This window comes from Tachysurus fulvidraco, chromosome 20 (genome assembly GCF_022655615.1).
Source record: "Tachysurus fulvidraco isolate hzauxx_2018 chromosome 20, HZAU_PFXX_2.0, whole genome shotgun sequence".
NCBI lineage: Eukaryota > Metazoa > Chordata > Actinopteri > Siluriformes > Bagridae > Tachysurus > Tachysurus fulvidraco.
In genome coordinates, this window is record NC_062537.1 from 14,733,880 (window position 1) to 14,756,542 (window position 22,663).

At 37.6% G+C, this 22,663-nt stretch overlaps 1 protein-coding gene across 11 annotated transcripts; it reads right to left on the reverse strand.

The window, feature by feature from the left end:
- Positions 1 to 81: 81 nt before the first annotated feature.
- Positions 82 to 21,734, reverse strand: sec31a (SEC31 homolog A, COPII coat complex component). 11 transcript variants are annotated; one of them, XM_027141029.2, is made up of 29 exons: positions 21,539 to 21,733; positions 18,755 to 18,834; positions 18,011 to 18,134; positions 16,379 to 16,577; positions 16,172 to 16,267; positions 15,814 to 15,954; positions 15,560 to 15,702; positions 15,249 to 15,348; positions 14,541 to 14,699; positions 14,302 to 14,454; positions 13,936 to 14,178; positions 13,725 to 13,799; positions 13,240 to 13,290; positions 11,605 to 11,781; positions 10,468 to 10,591; positions 10,147 to 10,319; positions 9,851 to 9,977; positions 9,611 to 9,756; positions 9,298 to 9,471; positions 8,627 to 8,818; positions 7,121 to 7,216; positions 5,319 to 5,412; positions 4,561 to 4,956; positions 3,817 to 3,852; positions 3,079 to 3,137; positions 2,746 to 2,976; positions 2,393 to 2,512; positions 2,223 to 2,294; positions 82 to 1,453 (listed from the first exon to the last, which is right to left on the reverse strand). In XM_027141029.2, exons 2-29 carry the CDS (start codon positions 18,831 to 18,833, stop codon positions 1,274 to 1,276), a joined length of 3,960 nt encoding a protein of 1,319 aa, XP_026996830.1. In that variant the 5' UTR covers position 18,834; positions 21,539 to 21,733; the 3' UTR covers positions 82 to 1,273. The 11 variants fall into 11 exon arrangements, with proteins under 11 accessions (XP_026996830.1, XP_026996832.1, XP_026996825.1 ...); XM_027141031.2 differs by having other exon boundaries at positions 4,606 to 4,956; positions 10,147 to 10,325; positions 21,539 to 21,732; XM_027141024.2 differs by having other exon boundaries at positions 10,147 to 10,325; positions 21,539 to 21,732.
- Between the last annotated feature and the right edge of the window lie 929 nt (positions 21,735 to 22,663).

Here is a 22,663-nt window from a genome sequence, read left to right on the forward strand (position 1 = left end):
ATACCAATGATAATTACGAAGAATTATCTGCAAGTTATACTGGGGAATTTGTTCCTTGAAGTTTAGAAAGAAGACCAAAGGTGAGAAATATTGAGCACTTTATTTGACCACTTCATTAAAACACAACACCCTCCTCCAATTTTCTTTACAATGGTCAATTAAAACATTGTGCATCGATTGCCCCACAAAATTTCTAAGGTACAGAATTTGTATACAAAATAAGAGTTTAAACAGGAGTGGTGAGAATGATTAAATTGATGTTACCATTGACTAGTTTTCTCTCTGTGATAGCTGTAGAGCTTAAATCAGCAGTGCCACTAAAAAAAAAACATGCCATCATTTGCAAGTACATGATACAAATGTCAAAACTGTGAATGGTTGGTGATATAGAGCACTAACATATTTTCTTTCAAAACATTTCCTGGTGTAAAAGAAGAACCACAGTGAGTCCTAGCACTTTTCTTTCCACCAAGACAGCTGCAATACTTTCCGAAAGCATTTCAGACACCTAACTGTGGCATCATGTTTTCAAATTACTAGAGAAAGAGGTAAAACTAGACAGCCATATATCTAGGCAGCCTTGGTTTGCCAATGCTGGATTAGTTACTGATTAACTCAAATCATAAAAGATTTAAATAAATAACATTTATTGAAAATATTTCCTTGTCACCAAGACTGTATGCAGATCTTGGCAAACGGATAAAATGCAATTACATTGTTTGTTTGTTTTTTGCAGGAAATTGCATTGAACATCACTGAAATGGCAAGGCTTCTATTGAGCACAAAAAGCAACAGCCTAAAATTCTTGCTGACAAAAATTGGAAGGAAACAAAAATCTAAAATGATAAACCAGAGCTCAATTACACAACAGCAAATATTTATCAAATCCAGTCAGACATGTGATCGATTTCTCAAGTTTCTCTGACTTCACGAGTTGCCCAAAAACATGTACTGACTCAAACAAAAACAAAAAAAAAAGAAAGAAAAAAAAAGAAAAAAAAAGGAAAAAAAAATTGAAAAGAAAGAGGAAAAAGGGGGAAACACCCCCATTGCACTCTGCTCTGCCACAATTACACATATGAAATAATGGCAACATAAACATATACACAACCAAAAACTAAAAAACAAAAGAAAAGAACGCCTGTAAACTGGAATGCCGTATTCCAGATTTAAGACTGGCGAAGCATGTCAATACAAGTTGGTCCTTATTGACTGATGGCTTGTGTTGGAGTTGCGGGGAATACTGGTGAGTATTGTATATGCGCACATGACATCAGACGCCCAGCTTGTTAGCCTGTGTTAGCACCACCTTCAAGACTGGCATGAAGGCGGAGGTCTCGCTGAAGTTACTGTTGCTGACTATGTGTGTGTGGATGTTGAGGCCATCTGTGTAGGCACGGGACTCGATGCTCCGAACCATGTTGTGCAGGCCACTGATGATGGCTGGAGAAAGCTAGAGAAACAATGGAAATGATGTTAAATATCTACCAAAACCCTGTTAGATTTCTACACACCACGACTCTGTTATGATTACACAATGGGAAGAATTTTTTTTTACTGTCGTGAAGAGATCTGAGATTTTCCTCCATACAAGTGACCAAAGCTGGATTTAGACCTTAGATTTATAAATTTCAGACATTTTGGCAACAATGAACTAAAGCTAGAAATATGTTAATTAAATGGCACGAACATTATTGAAGACTTTTACCTGAAAATGTTGATTAAAAATGTAAATAAAGTTAAATAAATTAAGATATTTCCTTTGACCTCATTGAGGACTAAAATCTATGGAGATAATCTTCATAATCAGGAACATGCATCATGAATATATATATATTGTGATAACAATAGCCCATTCTACTACAAAGGCTCTTTCAATTCTTGAATTTGTCTATCCATCAATTTTCTACACTACATTGTATAACGTTTTACAAATAAGGTTTTTAAAGACAGCAGCTAAAATATCATGAAACCATATTTTGTTGATCCATCAGATTCACATTAGACCTATTTCATAATTCAGGCCAGTAATAATGTGAACTCTTAAAGTTGCTACCAAGCAAGTGTCTTATATTTTAAGAGGAAAGATAAATGGATTACAAATGTGATACCATCCATACCTACTGCCCTGTCCCTCACTTGATACAATGCAATTTATATATCTGAATGGTGAACCACCGTGGTGTCAGACATTTTGTGTGAATTTTAGTTATAATACTCACAGTTTGCTCTCTCAGTTTGTCATAAAGGGACTCTAGTCTCTTGTTAGCATCATCCAACTTCCTCTTGGTTTGCTTTTAAAAGAAAGGCAGTGATTGAACAGATACACAAAGGATAAAACAGCTAGACATAAACAAGGATGTTATGAGAAGGCAAAACAAGCTGTACTAACAGGGTCTGTGGCAGCAGCCAAGCACTTCTGGATCAGGCCCTCAAACGTTGTCTTGAGAATAAGGTGCTCATCTGGAATGGGCTTCTTCGTGATTTTCTCAGTAGGGAGAGACTGCATTGGCTTGGAATAAAAATAAATAAATAAGAAATAAATTCAGATTTACAAATAAATAAAAAAAATAAATAAGAAATAATAAAATTGTGAGTTGACTTTGAATCAATTCGATTTGAAATAGGTGCAGGCAAAAACTATAAAAATCTGTCCGCTGTCTACATTTTATGTTACAAAATGCCACACTTAAATTATACAGCTTAATGTGTGGTGCAACTGAGCGCTTGCTGCTTTTCTAGCACCTGTATGACGTCCCCAGTGGGTGCTCCTGGTGCTCCCTCTACAGGCATGCTGGGTATGGCATGGTTTCTGAGTGTAGGAGCCATTGGCTGCTGTTGAATAGGGTTGAAGGGAGCAGGAACACCAGCTGTCTGCGGAGAAAGCTGTTGCGGCTGAAGAGAAGGCTGCGGCTCTCCCAGGGGAGCCATGATGGGCGCTGTGATTGGAGCTGGGGGGGTGTAATTTTCTGGGACCTGAGAATGAGAATCACAGAATGAGCATGAGGATCACTGCATCCCTAATAGGAACCAATAGGATTGGCCTTTGTTTGTTTCATTAGACTTCATCAAACCCACCTTCTTCTTCTTAGATCCTCGGATGAGGGCCGGAGGATCGTTCCAGCCATTCTGGGGCCCTAATTCAAAAGACAGATAGTTTTATTAAATCATGCTTATAGCCTATACTAAACTGTCTAACTAATCTGACTAGTCTAATTCTTAAATCTTTTATATGAGGATTGGTAGAAGCATGTGCATTTTCATTAATGTATCATTATCATCATCACGAAAAAAAAAATTGCTGGTTAAACAAAATCACTGATTTTGTAAGAATCGGTTGGATTAAACGTGCAAGAATGGCACTGCTTCGTCATCTTAAATGATGACAATTCTAAAAATAGTGGGGAAAATGGCTATGATTTGAAAGTGTACAATTAATGTGCGATACATGGCACTAAGTTTAAAAGAAAAAGTAAAGTGCTGAAAGATGGAGCTGCTGCACCCACAGCTCTGTTCTCATCAGGGTAATAGCTGACCTACATAAGTCTTCAAGCACCAGCCTGATCAGCATTTAATAACTGCTGTGCTCTTCAGTTATGAATCTAGGGCAGCTTGTGATGTTCACTATGCCTTTCCAGTCTAGAATAGACAGATTTAAGCTATAAACAGATTTCTGCTTGCATTATATGCCCCAAATTACCATAGCGGGCCAATTTTTTATTTGATTTTGCATAATTACTTGATCATATAATTTCAGGAACAGCATGATTCCATGCATTTATAATATTAATCACTACAACCAATATGAAAATTCACCTTCCATATACCATGTGTCATCTTGGGTAATTCCCCCTGTGGATAAGACAATAACAAAATGTGCTTTCTAGAAATTAGCTTATGACTATTTGTTAAAGTCGAATTTGGCCGAAAACAAACGTTGTTCCTGAGTTACTTTGTCTAATTATCTCACATTGGATATCAAAGCAAAGGGTCACGTTAATGAATGTTTCCTAAGAAGGGACAGGGTGTTCTGCATATATAAGAAACACCTTAACATTTTAGACAGATAAAATTAGAATAGACTGATATAATTAAATGCAATCCACTGGTTTTACTGTGAGATCCAGTTTTGTTTGTACTACATTCAGCTCTTATTTCTTTGGACCTTTTGATCGGACTACAGAGGTAGCAACCAGAAAAAATTTAACGAAGCACCTCCTAATGTCCTTCGGTGTCATATTCCATGTCTGTATGGGTCAGCATGTGAAAACTGTTCATATATGTAAATTACTAAACAATTCATTACCATAATACATTTAGCCCACACTAAATACTTTGAAATATCACATTATATTTTCCATGTAGCCCTTTCGATATTGTACTAATATTGTTGTTTTTTTTAACCTAACCTAACCTCTACCTAAACAGTACAAATGTTTTTTAGAGAATCTTCCTGCTTAACCCTGCTTATAAGCAAATGGACAGCTCTTGAAACATCAAATCTGAGGTGCCACGAGCTTTGCTAGTTGTCCGTTTTATTGAAGGCACTGTGGTGCAGACCTGTTCTCTGGGAGCCTGGGATCATGTTGGGCTCAGCCTGAGTACCTGAGGCTCCGGTTGGTGGAGGTGGGAGGAAGGCAGTGGGAGAACCCGGCCCGTGGTGCTGGAATGAGACTCCAGAGGAGAAAGGAGGAGGAGAGAAGGAGGCAGTGGAGGTGGAAGAGAGAGGAGGTGCAGTGGGAGCCTGTTGGCTTGCAGAGAAAGGAGGTCTGGGGAAGGTGTGTGGTACAGCCTGAGATTTGGCAGGAGGCATAAACTGAGAGGGGTAGAAAGGAGCAGCAGCAGAAGACGAAGGTGGAGGAGGAAGAGGAGCAGATGTAGAGGGGGAGTACTGGAGAGGTTGATAGATTGCTTGTCCCCCAGCACCAGGTGTGAACTGCTGGACCTGGGGGTAGTCTGAGATTTACACAGAAAATAGAGAGTCGGCGAATGCAGTCAAACACATTCCAAAAGGACAAACATGCAAAGATCATTTCAAACATGAAAAGTTCTAATGTAATAAGCATTAGTTGTAGTATTTCATGTTCCGAAAACAACAGTTATTTATTATGAAAAATGTTCTCATGCAGAAATAATGTTATCAACAGCCACGTCAAAATGCTTTCTAACATTTAGCCATTTCACATTCCAGCAGAGTTGAACTCCATTCTCATCAGAATGGGGAAAAGTTCCACAAACATTGTAAAATGTTTGCCAGTTTAGTGAACAAGATTGTGAACCACTGTGTCTGAGAAACCGAGGTGCATCTGAATACTTACTCTGATACTGCTGCGAGTACATGAATCCACTGGTTGCAACAGGACTTGTGCTCAATGGAGCCTGCAAAGGGAAAGGTGCAGGTTTGGGCTCAGCCTATATCAGAAAGAAGAAAATAAAAAGCAGGAGAGGTATGGTGATTATTTCATAATCAAGTCACCATGAATGGGGCCCAGTTTTCAACCTGCACAAACACCTACAATCATGTCAGGCCACGTCAAAATCAAATCATCCTGAAACCTAAGTGCCTGATTATAATCAGTCTCATGTATGCATTTCTTTCTGGTTATATCAAAAATACAATTCAAGTCATGTGTACCTTGCATTAGATGGTACTATAAAGCAATGCATTATAACAGCCTCTCTCACATTAACACAAAAAAAATCTATCTATACTATCTATATAGTTGACAGGAAATGTAAAAAGACATCATAACAATTTACTTATAACTTTTTGCGTTACAAAGATTTTTTTAATCCTGTTTTGTTATAATGCATTGCTGGCTGATAGGACTGCAAAATATGAACAAATGTAACGTAATGCAATTATATGGCTAGACATTCCAATTGCAATATGAAGCCATGATGAGTCAGTTATAGATATGCCCATGATTTAAGTTACAGTTAATGCCTATTTATAATCCCACAGGCTTTAAAGAAAATCCCTACAGACAATCTATCTGGATATTGCAGTCTTCAGTTATATCAGTATCATTTGTTCCACAGTTTGATAAAAATAAACAAAAAGGCACAGGAAATAAAATATATATTAAAAAAAAAAAACCCCCCCCCCCCCCCCAAAAAAAAAACAAACAAAAAAACAACCCAACAGGTCATGTACAATTTGCTACTTAAGATACTTATGGCATAATGTGAGGACTGAACGTGTAATTAACATGCAGGTGGACAGCATAATCTTTGGAAAATGATCAAAAGGCCTCTTGATCAGCAGCTGCTCCTGGAACAGGGTGAAAATTGAAGAATAAAAGCACAAATATGGATAGATGTTAACATAAAAAAAAGACTCAACATGCATGATTTATAATGGACACGAGTGTAACACGATGATGGGCAGTCGGACTGGGTGCATCCTACTGAGGATTGAAGAGACGTGGGGTTGGGGTGGTGGGGTTAGTCAGCACTGTATTTACTGTGGGAGACTTTGGATGAGCATGTGCAAAGGACTGTAATTCTATAAATTCAGATCAGTACTGTGGTTAACACAAAGACAATTTCAGTGTGGGAAGAGCTTTCTAAACAATACCGTAGCAAAAGAGAATAAGAGAAAGATGTTTAATAGAGAAATATTGATTTGACGTGTTAGTGCATGTTAATTCGGATTTTACAGATTTACCAAGCAAATACTCCACACTTGCCATTTTTTTGCCAACTAACTTGCCAACTAACTAACTAACTAAAAGGATAGCATTACTCTCTGTCCATCAATCAGAGCAATGCTAAAAATGACCTGTGTGAAAGCACCTTAAAAAGTCCAAAGTGATGCTAAGAACTACAAAGTGGGTTGGACATTAAACACCACAGTATCTTCACAGAGACTTTAAGATGGCATAATGAAGATCTCTAAAGTTAGCAAACAAGGATATATATGAAAGGAAAGAGTTAGAATCTTGGAAGATCATCATACAGCACAAACTGTAAAAAATGATTGTCTAACGCAGTGCTCTCAATGACTGACATACACACCTTTCTGGCAAGAAAATATATAGAGAACACTCCAGTTTTCTGAGGCCGAAAAAAGAGTATGTTGTGCATGTGTGTAGTGCGGGCACAGCTTCGACTGTACCTGCGGGTCTTTGGCAGGGACTAGCGGACGAGGGGCACTGGGCAGAATGGTTGGGGTTTGGTTACTCCAGGAAGTGACAGTAGAGGCAGCCCTAACCTGAATACAACAGAGACACACACACTCACACACACACTGTGGCTGCCATCGAATGAGGAGAATGGATAGGACGCAAATGAAAGCTTAAGGAAGGAGGTCAAAATGAGTTGGGGGTTGCTAACATAAAGGATTACTGATGGTAACATTATGGATGACTGGTAGCAGTCTAAAATCCCTCATCTGAGTAACACTCACTGTTCAGAAAGAAGTGAACCAATTACACAGCTAATATCTTGTCCAATTAATTAAAAATTATAATAAAAAAAATAAAATAAAAAAAGAAGGTGGCAGCATGCATATAAAAAAATTGCACTTGTGTGTGTGAAGTCTGCTCTACTCTGTTTATCCAGTAATTGACCAATACATACATCTTATCATTAGGGTTGCAAAGGGGCAGAAAGTTTCCGGTAAATTTCCATGGGAACTTAATCTGTTTTTAATTTTGGAATTATTCCAAATTGGAAACTTTATGGGAATTTCTGGATATTTATGGGAATTATTTGGAAATATAGGGAAATTTATATAAACTATATCATATACAATCAAACAATCATTTTGTTTGGTCATAAGCAGACATTACTTGACTGATTTAATTGTAAGTAGAACTTTATTATTTCATTGAGTAACAAAAAATCATAATAAACATTATTATGCTTGTAATAAACACTATTTTAGGGGATTTTTTTATTTCAGGGTAGAGTGAGTGTGTGTGTGTGTGGGGGTCATCAAATTATCTGTGCATGTGGTAACACTCCTAATTTACTGCTTATTAAGAGTTAGTAAGGTAGTTATTAAGTTTAGGTATTGGGTACAATTAAGAATGTAGAATAAGGTAATGCTTAATAAGTACTAATAAATAGACAATATTCTATTAATATTCATGCTAAGAAGCAACTAGCTAAATGACCCTAAAATAAAGTGTTACTGTGCAAGTACATGCAGGGGGTTTGGCCTCAATGGCACTCCAGTAAGCTGTGTGCAAGTGACCGAGGATTGCAAGGTACAAATTCAAATTAAATTGCATTAAATCTTGTTGTTTTAAACAAAATTATGCTGCAAGATTTTTTTTAACTACATTTAAGTTCCTTGTTATAGGCAACTCTGCATTTTTTAAATTTTTTTTTTTTAAAAAAAAGTTTATTTCCAAATATTCCCGTTAACTCCCATATATTCCCGTTAACTCCCATGGAAAGTTTCCAGCCTTGAAAATTCCTGGAATTTTGCAACCCTACTGGTCATAGCTCAAGCTTAGACTTCAGGGTTTTTAATAATAAGAAAATTGATAGTCCTAACTAACAAAAGTCTTATAAAAACATTGTTAGCTCTGAATATTTATTTGGGATTCTACTCCTCTCCTATTGTGTATGAATAATAGGTGTGTGTGTGTGTGTGTATGTGTGAGACCAGTACCTGCTGGTAATACTGTTGTGTAGGAGCAGCAGGGGTGGGCTGAGGAGGCAGTGGTTGAGTTTGAGGTTGGATTGGTGTGTACGCTTGTTGGGGCACAGCAGCAGGAGCCACTGGATGTCTGTTCTGTACAGGCGCTACTCCCTGCTGTCCTAATGCTCTACTCAGGCGCTCTCGCAACTGCTGCACTGCGAGCTAGGGTGAAAAATAAAACAGGATATCATGTAACAGATCACTCCCAGCCAACCAGGTGATATTAAATGTCTAATGACAGATCCCTTTCATAGCTCTTAAACTTTATGATTTAGAGCTAAATTAATTAATACTATTGGTTTGGCTTGTTTGCAAACTAAATTTAACTGAATGAACCAAAGTTTTAACCAAGACGTACAGCTGAAACAGTCATCTAAATCTTTCATTCACTGGTGAGAAAAACAACAACCCTAGCACGATGAACAACAACCCAGAGCTCATGTGGGGTTGCTGTAATTAATTTTTCCATATCCAAAGCTTTACTGATTTGATATGAACTTTGTTTTGCTTTCTTTTTAACAGTATCTTAGCTTAAAAGGAGTTACTGTGATAAAGAATAAAATTACATTTTAGCATGTAACAATCAGATTGGTATACCCTCAATAAAGATGACAATAAAGAAGAATTTTCATTGTGCTTGCCTCATTTGTATTGGTGGACAGGTAGGATATAGCAGTTTGCAGGCTGCCCTGGGAGGCCAATAGGCTGGCATACTGACTCATCTTTTCTGCCCACAAGGTGCCTACAGCAGTGGCTGCTCCACCTCGTGTCTTCTCCACAGCCTGCCGCAGAATCATCACTTTTTCTACCAGGTCCTACAGAGAAAAACAAAAAGCATATCTGTGAAGTCACCTATGGTTAAATGTTTTAGATGCTTGAAGGTCTGGCATACAAGTAGGACAAGAAAAGAAATGTAGTGTGAATGTCCTTGCACTCATTAGACTAGAGCCTTACCTGCAGTGAGAGCGGGCTGCTAGAATCTTGTGCTTTGGACCAACAGGACACCAGCTGCTCTACACTACCAGCACAGATGTAACAGAGGCAAGCTTGTGCCTGCAGATCAGAGTCTTCAGCTGCCTCCAGCCTGGAGCCCAGCAGTCCTGTTGCCACAATCACAGTGGCCATTAGCTTAGTGCTTCGATTTGTCTACTCTTTGGATTCTATGCTAACATTAACAATGAACATTATACTCACCACATAGGGAGGAAATCTCCTCAGGTTTGGCATAGGTCATGACTGCGGCCAGAGCCTCCTTCCAATTCTGAAGATCACACGTCTCAAGTATATTCAACCAGTCCCTCATTACAACAGCACTGATTATCTACAAGGTAACAAGCAGACAGATTTTTTAAACAGAACTACTAGGTGAAAATCAAGATGTTCTAGTCATTAGGGCCTCATTGAGAACTGTCAGCAACAATAAGGAGGCCCTAACATGAATACATCAACAGTGGAAAAGCTTAGTATAGAACATCAGTGTCTTGCCTCACCTTCCCAATTTTGCTTTGAGTTTTAGTCAAGTACTTTTTCTGGGTTTTTTCAAGAAGTTCTGGTCCACCAGCGATAGCTAGAATGATTGCATCTGCCATCCGGTTGTCATGGAGACAAAGGTTGACAGCAGCCTCAAAGTCCCCAATAAGGAGTGCTTCAGTGATTAGTCCATCTACATCTATAGCACCAAATCAATCAAAGTCAATAAGACAATTACAATAATTTAATTAGCAAACTAAATATCTTACAATTCATAGAAATTTAAATCAATCTAATTAACATAAAAAATCAGGCCCCCAATTTCAGTGATAAACACTTGCCAAGTTTATCTTTGGTGTTAGATGGGATCGGCTGAACTGGTTTCTCTTCAACAGCAGGAATCTCTGCAAGCTCCGGGCTCTCTGCAGCGGCATCTTCTGCTGTTATGTCTCCATTCTCTTCCACCTGGATATATGGTAGTGATGTTACTAAATACTTAGCAAATCAGCTATCCTTCAGCTTTACTTTTAAATGTTAAATATCAAACATATCTTTATTATTGCTTATGATGAAGTATTTTCAACACTCTTAGACTGCTGAAAACACACTTTACCTATTAGTGTTGATCTAAATTTTTGGCCATCAAGTACATTCACATTTTTTTATTATAAAAAAGTATTTGGCCAGATTAGAATGATGCTGAAAGTTTTGACGATGTGAGAGGAAGAAGAGCAGAGTAAAAATTAAGCAGCCTTTGAATGCAGACTTAAGTTTACACATTTGATTAGTTGCTGAAAGTGAAAATCTGACAAATTCATCTAAAATCATGATATTTTCAAATGAAACATGCACAATGAAACTAATAAAGATGCTGCTTAATAAATGTTTAAATTAAAGGCTTAATGGACAGACACTAATTTTATAATAGTTCATGGAGTAAGTTATGGTTTTAAGGGCTGGTATCCTAGACCAACGTTAAAGACATTCAATTACAAATCACTTAACATTCCAACATGAACCCTAGATTAGGCTTAATTCATGTCCAGGAAACTACCCCTAAGAGTTTATAACATTATTGTTTTTTGGTTTTGCAATTTAGATATGCTGGAAAACAAAATTAAAAATTGCTATTAATTCCATAACCATACAAAAATGTCCAAAAGAGAAAAAAAAACATTATTTAGGATTCATTTGTTCCTAGTATAAACTGATCAAACCAACTCTTAGGGCACAAAGCAATCTAGAAAAATCTATCATAACTTATTAAATCAAAACTGGGAGGATACTACAAAACATGTCAGCATTCCTGTGTGAAACCCCAAATGATGTTCCAGAACATTTAACCATAACCTTAAGGTATTAATCCAAACAGCTAGAGATTTGCAGTGAGTGAAGATTAGCAAAAGAGGGCAGTATAATGCTATCACACAGGGATACTAGGGCAGAGGACTGGACTACGGCGGGCAGGTTGAGGGTACCTCCTCTGGCAGTACTGGCTCCGTGGCAGTTTGGGCAACATCTTTGGCTTCCTCTTCAGCCAACAGTTCAGCACTCAGATTCAGCTCAGATACTGGCTGACCATTAACAGGAAGAGCAGTGTCCGTCTGGGGTGTAACGTCTGACTCCTCCATTGGAGTCAAACCGATTTCAGGTTGCTGTGGAATATGTGGTGGAAACATGGGAACAGACTGTGGGTCAAGTTGAAGTAAGGATCTTGACGCATGCTGAAGGAATGCTGGAGTTACAAAATCTAACTGAAGGCCAGCCTCATCTGTGAGGTTGCAAGAGAAATTTGACTGTTGTTGATCAACCGGAGGTACTAATACTGGTTCTTCTGAGCCAGCAAGAGGACCTAATAATGGCATAGACTGTGGTTAATGACAGGGTCTAGAACTGATGCACAGAAATCATCGAAGCATGGTGGAACAACCTGAATCTAAAACTGGTGCTAACTGCTGAATTTCAATTACTAGAAAATCTGTTAGACTCATGTGGAGCCAGGGCAGGCACAGAGCGAGTCTCTTCATATAGAGAAACCACATCACCAGAAGGTGCTATTAGAGGCACCAGTTCTGGCTGGGCTTCAGATGTATACTGGTCAAACTGCTGTGTCTTAAGAAAAGAAGGTTTAACAAGATATGTTGGCACAAAAGCAGATACAGCATCAGATGTTGGGATGAGATCAGATGGTGGGGTGAAATCAACCAGACACAAATGGAAAGGAAGGCTCAGGTTTTTCTTTGAGGTCATGAACATGATTGACAGTGGCATCAAGAATAAGATCAAGCAACAGTTCTTTCAAAACCTGCACACCAAGCTAAACCAATGGCTGGTTTACAGGTTCCCCCATGCCGAATTTTAGACAGTCTCAGTAAGGAACAATCAGCGGGATCAAGCTTAGGCTATGGAATGATATGATATCTAGTCCAGGTGAAGGATTACAATCAGGTGCAATAGTAGGGTCAAGTACAGAAGCAGAGGAACTCCACACATCCATACCAGGTGTAGGGAAGGGAAGATGTGTAAGAAATGGCAAAGAGTTTAGCAAATAAATATCATTATACAACAAAGGTATCAACATAAGCATGCAGGTGATGGTTGAGCCTTTTCTATTGGCACAGCATTTGTGGATTGTCGTACAATTAGCACAAACTGGGGTGATCATAGATTTCCACAAAATTAAAGTCACAAGCTCCATGTTTAAAAAAAAAAATTAAAAAATTAAAAAAAACATTTTTTTGAAAAAAAAAAAAAAAAAGACATGCAGAGGACAGGTCAGAAATTCAAACCTTTGTCTGGGGTAGATGCATTAATGCGATGCATGTTTTTTAAATGATCTCATTTCTGACCATTGGGAAAACAAATTAGAAAACAAAATAATACCAGAACCCAAAAGTAATGCCTTAAATTTTAAAACCACACACATCTCAAATGCCAAATTAACCATCTTCATAAAGAGGTACAATGAGACCCATTGAGCTACAAATAAACCAAATATACCCAAACATAAGATTGATTAATTTAAAAACCAGACTGTTATCAATGAATTAGCATTTCAAAAATGTAATCAAATACATGTGGTTTAGTCTAAAAAATTGTATGAAGGACCATACCTCATTGCCTTCATCTGATTTGAGGTCTTTCTTTTCTAATGCTGAAGCAATCTGAAAACACACAATATATTAGTAGACGGGAGTGCTACAGGGAGTGCTTGCAGCTAATCAAGGTTACTGGACAAGGCTTACCCTTACAAGAAACAATGGACACATTGGAACAAATTTAATTAACCAATAAATTTAGTTAATTTTAGAAAAACAAATAAATACGTAAATAAACTACGGCATCGAGTTTTATACCGCATTATTTTTGTTTAACAACAAGGCTGGGAAAGTTTCAGCTGTAACAAACAGTTCAGTAGATTCTGCTGCAGCACTAACTAAATTACACAACACTATATTTCGTATACAGAACTTAAACAACATAGAGTGTGGTCCTGTGGGTGTCAACAGGGAAATTGTAACTGTAAATGCTCTTTAACTACAGCATTGAGTATATGAAGTTATGAATTAATGAGGTCTCAGGTATGCTTGAGAATCACCTTAAGTGCTAGTTCCTCCTTCTTGTATCCCAGAAGTTCCAAGTATTTGCCCCGGGCATCATCTTCAAAGTGAACCTAAAAATAATGCACGAGTTAATTAAGCCACTGAAATTTCACTGAACCACAAACCAAGTGCTTTGAAAGCATGAAGATTGTTCTATCCTCTGATAATCATCACTCTGCACCGGACATCATGTAGCTAGTATCTTACCTTTAAGAAAGCCCAAATAGTCTTCTCAAACTCGTTCTGTGCAACTTCAACCTTCCTCTGGCAGAATCCCACAAAGCTTCCAGAAGTGAGCGTGGCCTGAAGTTGGTTTGAGCGATTCAAAAAATCAGTATCAGTGACAACCTGGCTAATGTGGACAATGTGGGCCATGGGCTGCTGCTGCTGCTGCTGTTGTTGTTGTGGTGTTGGTTTGATGTTTTCCAATGAGACAAGTTTACCACCAAACTGGTAGATGATTAAAAAAAACAGAACTGGTTAGAGATAATACACATATACCAAAGAAGCACAAATAATTACAAACATATACATAAAAGATATAGCTCTGTGATGGACTACAACAAAACATACAGCGAAGGATGCCCCCACTGGTCTTCGGATCCATTTGGGGGGTTTCTTCAATGGTGTGATAGTACTGTTAGCATTGGTGGTTTGAGGCAGCTGCAGAGGGGGCAACGTCTGGCCTGTGCCAAATGGATCCATGTTGGCAAACGAGGAATTTATCTGCAAACCCAAACATATGAAAAAGTAATACATGGGCTAAACGTAACCAGGATATGCACAGCAAACTCTTGTCACAGTAGAGCTACCTGATCAGCCTGGGCATTGCTGACTGCATCATTATTTCCTCCCATGATTGAGTACATGCTGATACGCCCATCGAAAGAAGCAGCAGACAGAACAGCTGGGTTCCTGGGACACCACTGGATGTCAAAACACCACTGAGAGGTTGGGAGCTCATACAGAACCTGGTTAAAACAAACAGGCAAACAAAATGCAATCAATTCATCAATCAGACAAAATAATTGAATTTTCTAGCCTTTGCCATTACAAAAAAAGGCTCTGATGGGTAACTAAGTACAGCCAGAGTAATGCTTATTATTGTAATGCTGTATATATTATTATACAGTGAAAAGTACAAGCGCAAGTATTTTAAATTCCCAAGAGGACTGGTGTGGTTTGATGGTGACTGAGTGTCTGCGTGGGCTTTCAAATATGTAATGTTTAGTCAATTTATAATCAAACCTATAGTACATTACACCTTTAGATTATTTGAACAGGTATGCTTCCTTGACTTCCTTGAGTATAATTTTTTTTGGTACAAATGTATTTTATTGTATTATTTTATTCGCACAAACCTGGCTGATTTCTGTGATACAAGATATGGATTTTTTATTTGATTTAATTTATGTACAGTAATTGAATTGCTTTGTACAATTTAATTTATGTACAAAGCAATTCAGAGCATATAGTAATTGTAACCACAATAATGTGAGAATGTCTGGAGAATAACTAACTTCAGCGGTGTTGGGGTTCCAACAGAGGATTCGGTTATCTTTCCCACAACTCAGCAGCAACTCGGGGTCGGCCAAACTCCAAGCGATAGCCAGAACACCCCTGGTAACACACATATGAGCACATTTAAGAAAAAAATACTAGAAATTCTCAGTCATCCAAGTCAGTGTTAAAAGAAATGACCATTTCCAAGTATTTCCATACTGCATTAATATAGAAAATAAGCATATTCAAGGTCACCATGATTTTGCTTTAAAACATTCATTCTGCAATCACAAGTTCACAACAGGATACCAAATGATTTTATTTCTACCTTGTGTGATTCTCTAGAACTTTGAGAGGAGAGGTGGCAAATCGCAGATCCCACATTTGGATGACAGGCATTCGGTCATCTTCAGAGGCCAACACCAGCTGAGTGGCAACATCTGGATTCCATGCCAGACCAGAGCAATGCATCTAAAAACACATCATTTGAAATGTTCAATTAAGCACTTATTTATGAAAGTTAAGAAGCATACAAACATTTAAAACACATAGCAAACATAAAGAAAAGAAATAGTCACAGACCCTGTTGCAGTGGTCGCTGACTTTGATAATGAGATCATTTTTCCTAAGGTCCCAGATGGAGGCTCTGCCACTGGGGCTGGCTGAGGCAAGGATGTGCTGCACCTGGCGGTTCCATGCTATGCAGCTAATGTCCTCCGGAGGCTAACAATAGCAACAAGAACAACAAGCAACAAAACAATCAGCAAAAAAACATAAGAATCACAGCGGTATCCTTCCTACTGATTAAGTGTAATGTCACTGATTGTTCCACATGAACCTAATGTGATTAAAAATGTACTACCTAAGGTTTATTATTTTGTTCAACGGAATTACTCATAATAATTAAACAACCCGTGAAATGTGAATACAATGTGTGCACCTGTGATTTAGGTCCTGGAGTCATTGGGGTACTGAAGCTGTTCAAATCCCAGATGTAGATCTCTGACTCATTACCTCCAGATGCAACCAGATTTGTCTTTAGAGAAAACAAGCAAAACAACAGAAAAACTATATAATTTTCATACTCTGACCAACATATAACTCTGCAGTGTAATGCCATGCACATAGTATCTTCAGGAGTCATTACCTGAAATGGATTGACATCTAGCGCTCGTACAGGCCCCACATGTTTATCAATCTGAGCGATGACCACTTCACTGTCACCAGCAATGATCTTGGATGGATCATAAAGAATGATGTTACCAGTCTCTCCTCCAGCTATGAGCACTCCAGAAGGCTGGCCCTGGTCATCAATGCCATGTGGGCCCCAAACCAGCTTGTGGTATCTGAAAAGGAAAGAGAGCATTCTGTATTTTAGAGCATTATTATATAATTATATACATTATGGCAAAAAAGTTAACACCTTGACAATCACACTCATGTGGTTCTTCCCATTTGCACACTTCTGGAAGCAGATAATGGTCTAGAATTCCCCCTGCATGATTTAGCATTATAGTTCTGACAGTGGGACTCAAGTGGCCTGCACAGAGCCTTGACCTTATCACTAATAAATACCTTCGGGATGAAATAAAATGTCGATTGCTCCACAGGCCTCCTCATGCCATTTGATCTTGCTGTTTTGCACAACTCATTACAGTACTTCATATATCTGTTGCTATTATATTAAAGGCGGGGTCTCTGTGGTTTGAGAAATGCTTCAGAAAACTGCGTTGGGCCGCCAAACAAAACAAAAACAAAACTAACGTGTAGCCAATGAGCAGAAAGGGGTCAGGTCTTGTCAATATGGGTGTAGAGAGTGTTCAGTAGCAATGTGTGACATTAGCAGAAAGCGGTTTTAACATTGACATGGCGGATAAAAACAAAGAAAGTGAAGAAATAGGACTCGTGTTAATATAGGATCAGCTTTCCAGTGCTGGCGAGAACTGAAGGTGCGGGAAGGCCTGTGATGGGATGCCGAGGTTGCTTTTTTCCTTCGCGATAGTTAAGTAATGTTGGTTTTGTTTTGTTTCACAGCACTAATATATGCTGTCCTTTGTGCTTGTTTGTTTATCTGCAATAGTATTGTTCTTCCCTTCAGCTATGATAGACACATTTCTTTCCAATAGTTGCCTGGGTTACGTGCGTACGTGTGGGCGGAGCTATCAATACAGGGGTGGGACCCATTTGGGTTAGGGGCATGTTTGTTTTGGTGATTTCAAATGTCGACATTGGCTTTTAAACAACGGAGACCCTACCTTTAAGTGTTCATTCCGGTAATTTTTTGCACACTTACCATAGAATATACAGTATGTACTCTGGTCGACACTGCTTTTGTGTAATGTCTTTTGTGTATCGTATTGTTTTGTTTGCACTGTCTTTTGTCTTGCACTGTTTGCACAGATGCAATTTATGTGGCTAGGACTACCTACTAAGTCCTAAGCTCTGTGTTGTTCTATGTAGCACCGTGGTCCTGGAGAAACATTGTCCCATTTCACTGTGTACTGCATCAGCTATATATGGTGGAAATATAAATAGAGAGAAGAAGACCTGAGGTGGGAACTGTGTACAGATCCTACAATGTAAGTTATAACAGGACAATTGTTGACAATGTGTTGTTCTTTAATAAATTAAAAACCTGCAACCTTTGGAAATCTCTGTGTTATAAGATAAATAAACAAAACATCTTAATGTGCTGCTGTTTAAAAATAATCAAATATAACGTCATCATCATTTTCTCATAACATCATACAATAGCATTAGCATGAAGTAAAAGAGACACCTGTGGGGTGAGGAGAAAGCACCACACAACTTCATAGCCAAAGAAGGTTCGGCCAGGTCCAGTTCAAAAATCTCCAATGAGGCATTGGTGCTAAATGTAGAATCAAGCTGCTGAGCAGACGTTCCTTGGGAAAATAAATAAATAAATTTGTTTTGTAACCAGGCAGACAACAGAGAAAGGCTTTTATTCTTTACAACACTTTTATTCTTTATTCATAAAACAGTCTAAGAAGCTGACGCTGAACATTCCTTTACAACATCACAACGTTAAAGATGTCTGATGACCATCAAGTGGACAAGACACGTCAATGTTGATGAATTATTTTTCAACATTTTATAAATTAACTGTTTTCCACCAAATCTTTTTGGTGACACCTGTGATTCATGACATTTGCCATTGACTGGAAAACAGCACTGGTCAGTAAAACATTAGTGCTCCATTTTGGATAATCCTACTATGTCAAAATTCATACATTACACAGCAGAGTACATAGTATGAGTGCATAATATGCAGTACATCATTCGGGACACATATGAATACAGAGAAGATACTTCATACTCTTTCTGAGGTTACTTCTGTAACCAGTAGTTATAAATAACCTCAACTTTACCCTTGTTTAACGGACAGCAAACATTCCATCAATGTATAAATGAATTAAACTAATATACACGAGTGGTGCACTCAAAGGCACTCATAAGGGTGTGTATCTACAAAAATAATAGTGTGTGTATGAGTGAAACTTACCTGCAGCCAAGTAAATTGGGTGGTGCTGAGCTGGGCTCCAAGCCTGGATGGCGGTGCGGTTTATCTCTTTTAGCTTCATCCTGTAACAAAGACCCCATGAAATAACTAAGTGACATTTTTAACATAATAATGTTCATAATAATGTGCAAACCCTTAACATGGTTGCTAGCTCCTGTCTGTGTGTCTGCTGGGGACAATATACTGTTTTTTTTTTTTTTGTAGTGGTTATAAGAACCACACCCAGACAACCATTCGAAACACATACACACACATCTTGCCCGTATCTGAAATAATGTATTATATGGTTTTTGCTTTATTTTTGACTGTCAAACTAAAGAAAGAATTAAAATTGTTGGGAAAATGTAAAACAAAACAAACAAACAAACAAAATCTTTTACATAGACGTTTATCGACTGTTCTCAATAATTATTTTTAGACTTTTGTTTTATGAATGACACTTTGGTAGCTTTTTTTAGTGCTGGGAAAAATGTTGATATTCTTGTCTGTAGTAAAAGCACTTACTAAACATACAGTAGACAAAATCACAAAAGGCACTACTGGATCTAAGTTAGGCTGAACATATGCTTAAGGGTGCTTTACAAGGGTGGATTTCATAATAATGCTGGCAAGAGTTTCTTGGCCATGAGGTAAAATCTGTAAGATCTTTATCAAAATTCTAGAATTCAGTGGTGGATTCTGATTCCTTTGTGACCTAAGACAATATCTGCAATAATGTAAATTTTGGACCAAAATATTAACAGTGCTACAACACCTGGTTATAAAGTCACCAAAAAGAACAATGTGGCTTAAAAGACAAATTGTGGCTTAAGGCTATAACTTATCACTGTAAAAATTGATTGCAAAAAGAATCTTGGCCGACTTTTATAAGACTGTACAATATTATATGCGTTCCATGTCAGATAAAAAGATACCTGTAATGACTACATTTCTGATAACATCACCAATCAGCATGGTGTCATGTAACAGGGTTAGAAAACAGAAACATCTTTCAGCCATTGGTACAAATACATTTAATAGCTGTGCATTAAGTTTTTAAGTTTAACTTAAATCATGGCCGTCCTCTTATTGGTGGCTTTTCTTACGTTAGGGCTTTCAGACACATTACATCGACTCACAACCAAACAACTGTTTCAAAGGTGTGAAAATTTGTGTCAAATGTTTGCACAGTATAAAGCCAACCATCATCATATGCAAAAGCCTACACAATACAAAGCTTAGTTCATATCGTCCTCTATAGAATTCAACCAAGAGTTTACTTGAATCAACTCATAACACAGGAACTTCTACCTGCCAAAAGACCAGACAAAAACACTGCCATTGTGCTGAAGAGAGCATCACATTTTGCATAAACAAATTAAAAATGTAAACACTATGATGTGACATACTCCAAATCTCAAAAGTACGGACATAAATATCACTATACTATACAAACTATACAAGACCATGCAGACGATGAGATACAATATAGACAGAATGAGTATTAAATATGAATACAGAATATATGACTGATCAGTTATGTAAATAAAATGTGGGAAGTGCAAATAATATTGTGCAATATTATGCTTTTTGTACAATATACAGCAGCAGTAGTGTGTGTAACTTATACAGATGATGTGATGACTGACAGTCCTGATAATGCAGTACTTATAGATATGAAGCAGTGAATATAATTATGGTGAGTTTGTTGAACACTGATTGCCTGGGGAAAGAAACTGTTCCTGTGTCTGGCAGTAAAATAATTAACTTCATGTAAAATAATTAACTTCAATCAGCTTGTATACTTTCTCCGTAGACATAGGCCGACTATTTATTTAATACATGATAGAAAACATTATAAAATATTTATGTACACATACTATTTTCAGAAAAACTCGCTAATGCTTCTCAGAGCTAACGGTTCGTTGCTAGCTAGCAACGGCTAGGGAACGGCTAGGAGATTAGCAAGACATTGCAGGTTATTACACAAAAACCTAGCTATACAAAAGCATTGCTCCAAAATATATATATATATAAAAAAAATCATATATTAGAAATTATTGCGTTCCGTTATATTACAATTACATACTTTTGTGTGATTATCTGGGCCAAAATTCAACGATACGTCACTTGCTAATTCCCAAATAGATAGCATGAATCTGAGCTCGGCTTCATAAAAGGAAGGAAGTAAAAACAGTAAACACTAATGTGATACTCGACTATATTTGTATAAACTCGATTAATCACGTGTGTACTAAAACCAAATTTCAAGCTAACTCACTGGAGTGGACTTGCAGATTGTTTTTAATCCAAACTAAACTTGGAGTTCGTACCAACAAGCGGAAAGAAGTGACGTGGACTGGTTAAGGTTCGTGTTACAGTCAGTACACGAGTGAAGATTAAACGACTCGTTTGGCTTCATGAATCAGGTTTACACGAACAATGTCAGTATTCTGCACATCACTGATCACTTTTACAACACAAAAATACAACCCAAAGTAATTCATGACCCCATCCTGGACCTTCCTAGTATAACATTAGCTTCTAAAATCTATCTGGCAACTGCAGCTGTACACAATACAGCCACCTGTGCACAGATATTTCAGATATCATACGCAAATATAAGACAACAGTCGATAGGTTGATTGATGACAACCGTACAAAAAAAAATATTCACAAGAACTAAAAACAAGTGGGGAATAAAAAGGTTACCCGGTTACAGGGCAACACAGAAGTACAATGCTAACACAGCTACAAAAGGTTACCGATCGCACTAAAAGTGCTTACCTTCCCTCTTAGCACTGCTCACGAGCATGCACAAACTCATTCAAGCTATCAAAATAGGTTTAAAACTGTAATCGGCAACCAAATGTTTGCCTTTCTTGGTTGTATGAGATCCCTGATCAGAGTTAGCGGCTGTCCCGGTTACACATAGGGAGAATTCCACGTCTCCACTGGTCTCCATCAACGTGGCACAATAAGTCCCGCCTCCAAAGACAAACACTTCCGGTGGAGCAGCAATGGTGTTTATTTGTTAAAATAGTGAAAATCCCTGCCACCTTATCAACTGTATAACACAGGGATCCAAGCACTAAAGAAAGCTCAGTTACTCAGACATTGATTGTTTTCACACCCTGAACTTTTATTATTAAAACAAAATCAGTGCCACAAGACAACCTTCTTCAAAGTGTTAAGCCCACCTTTTTTTTTTGCAAGCCCTGTCCTGAGCTGCCATCATTATCTCCTACTTTCCAACTCTATAATATATCGATGGTGCAGCTCAACAAAACTCTTTTACAGTTTATGCATTGCACTTCAGCTATGTTGATTCTACAGTATTACCTTTCATTAATTATCCCACTTTAATCAACTTGTTTTGACAGAGAACCACAAACATAACATGGTAATGGTAACATGGTAAAGAAATACCATACCATTACCCACTGAAACTATAGTAGGTTCAACACAATAAAAAATATATATATCTATACAGTGTGTTAATGCAAACACAGACACTGTAAATAAGAATGTATATTTATACACAAATGATGTATGTTATTTCTGTAACTATTCTGTCCATGTATTGCACATGATGTCAGATTGAAATATGTGTTTCTGTCTGCATTCACCATGGATAATTGCACAAAAAACAAACAAACAAACAAACAAACAAATAAATAAATAAATAAATAAATAAATTAAAGTTCAACAGCAGTACAAAGTACATTTGCAGTACACTGAAGTACAGTGAATGTAGATTTGCAATATAATGAAGAAAAGATACAAATACCTGCAGTTCAGTGATACTACTACATTTTACTGCAGTTATTCTGTTCTATTGTTACTGTATTGCTGTATGATAATTAATTAATAAATAATATTTAATTACTAAATAATATTTAAGTGAATCAC

What these genes read in the sequence shown, in the direction of transcription:
- sec31a (XM_027141024.2), bottom strand. Translation starts at nt 18,833, where the DNA reads ATGAAGCTAAAAGAGATAAACCGCACCGCCATCCAGGCTTGGAGCCCA. An exon ending in GTTCTAGAGAATCACACAAG is followed by an intron (nt 15,349 to 15,559) that starts GTAGAAATAAAA and finishes GTGTGTTACCAG; the next exon opens with GGGTGTTCTGGCTATCGCTT. An exon ending in CCCAGGCTCCCAGAGAACAG is followed by an intron (nt 3,853 to 4,560) that starts GTCTGCACCACA and finishes TCTTATCCACAG; the next exon opens with GGGGAATTACCCAAGATGAC.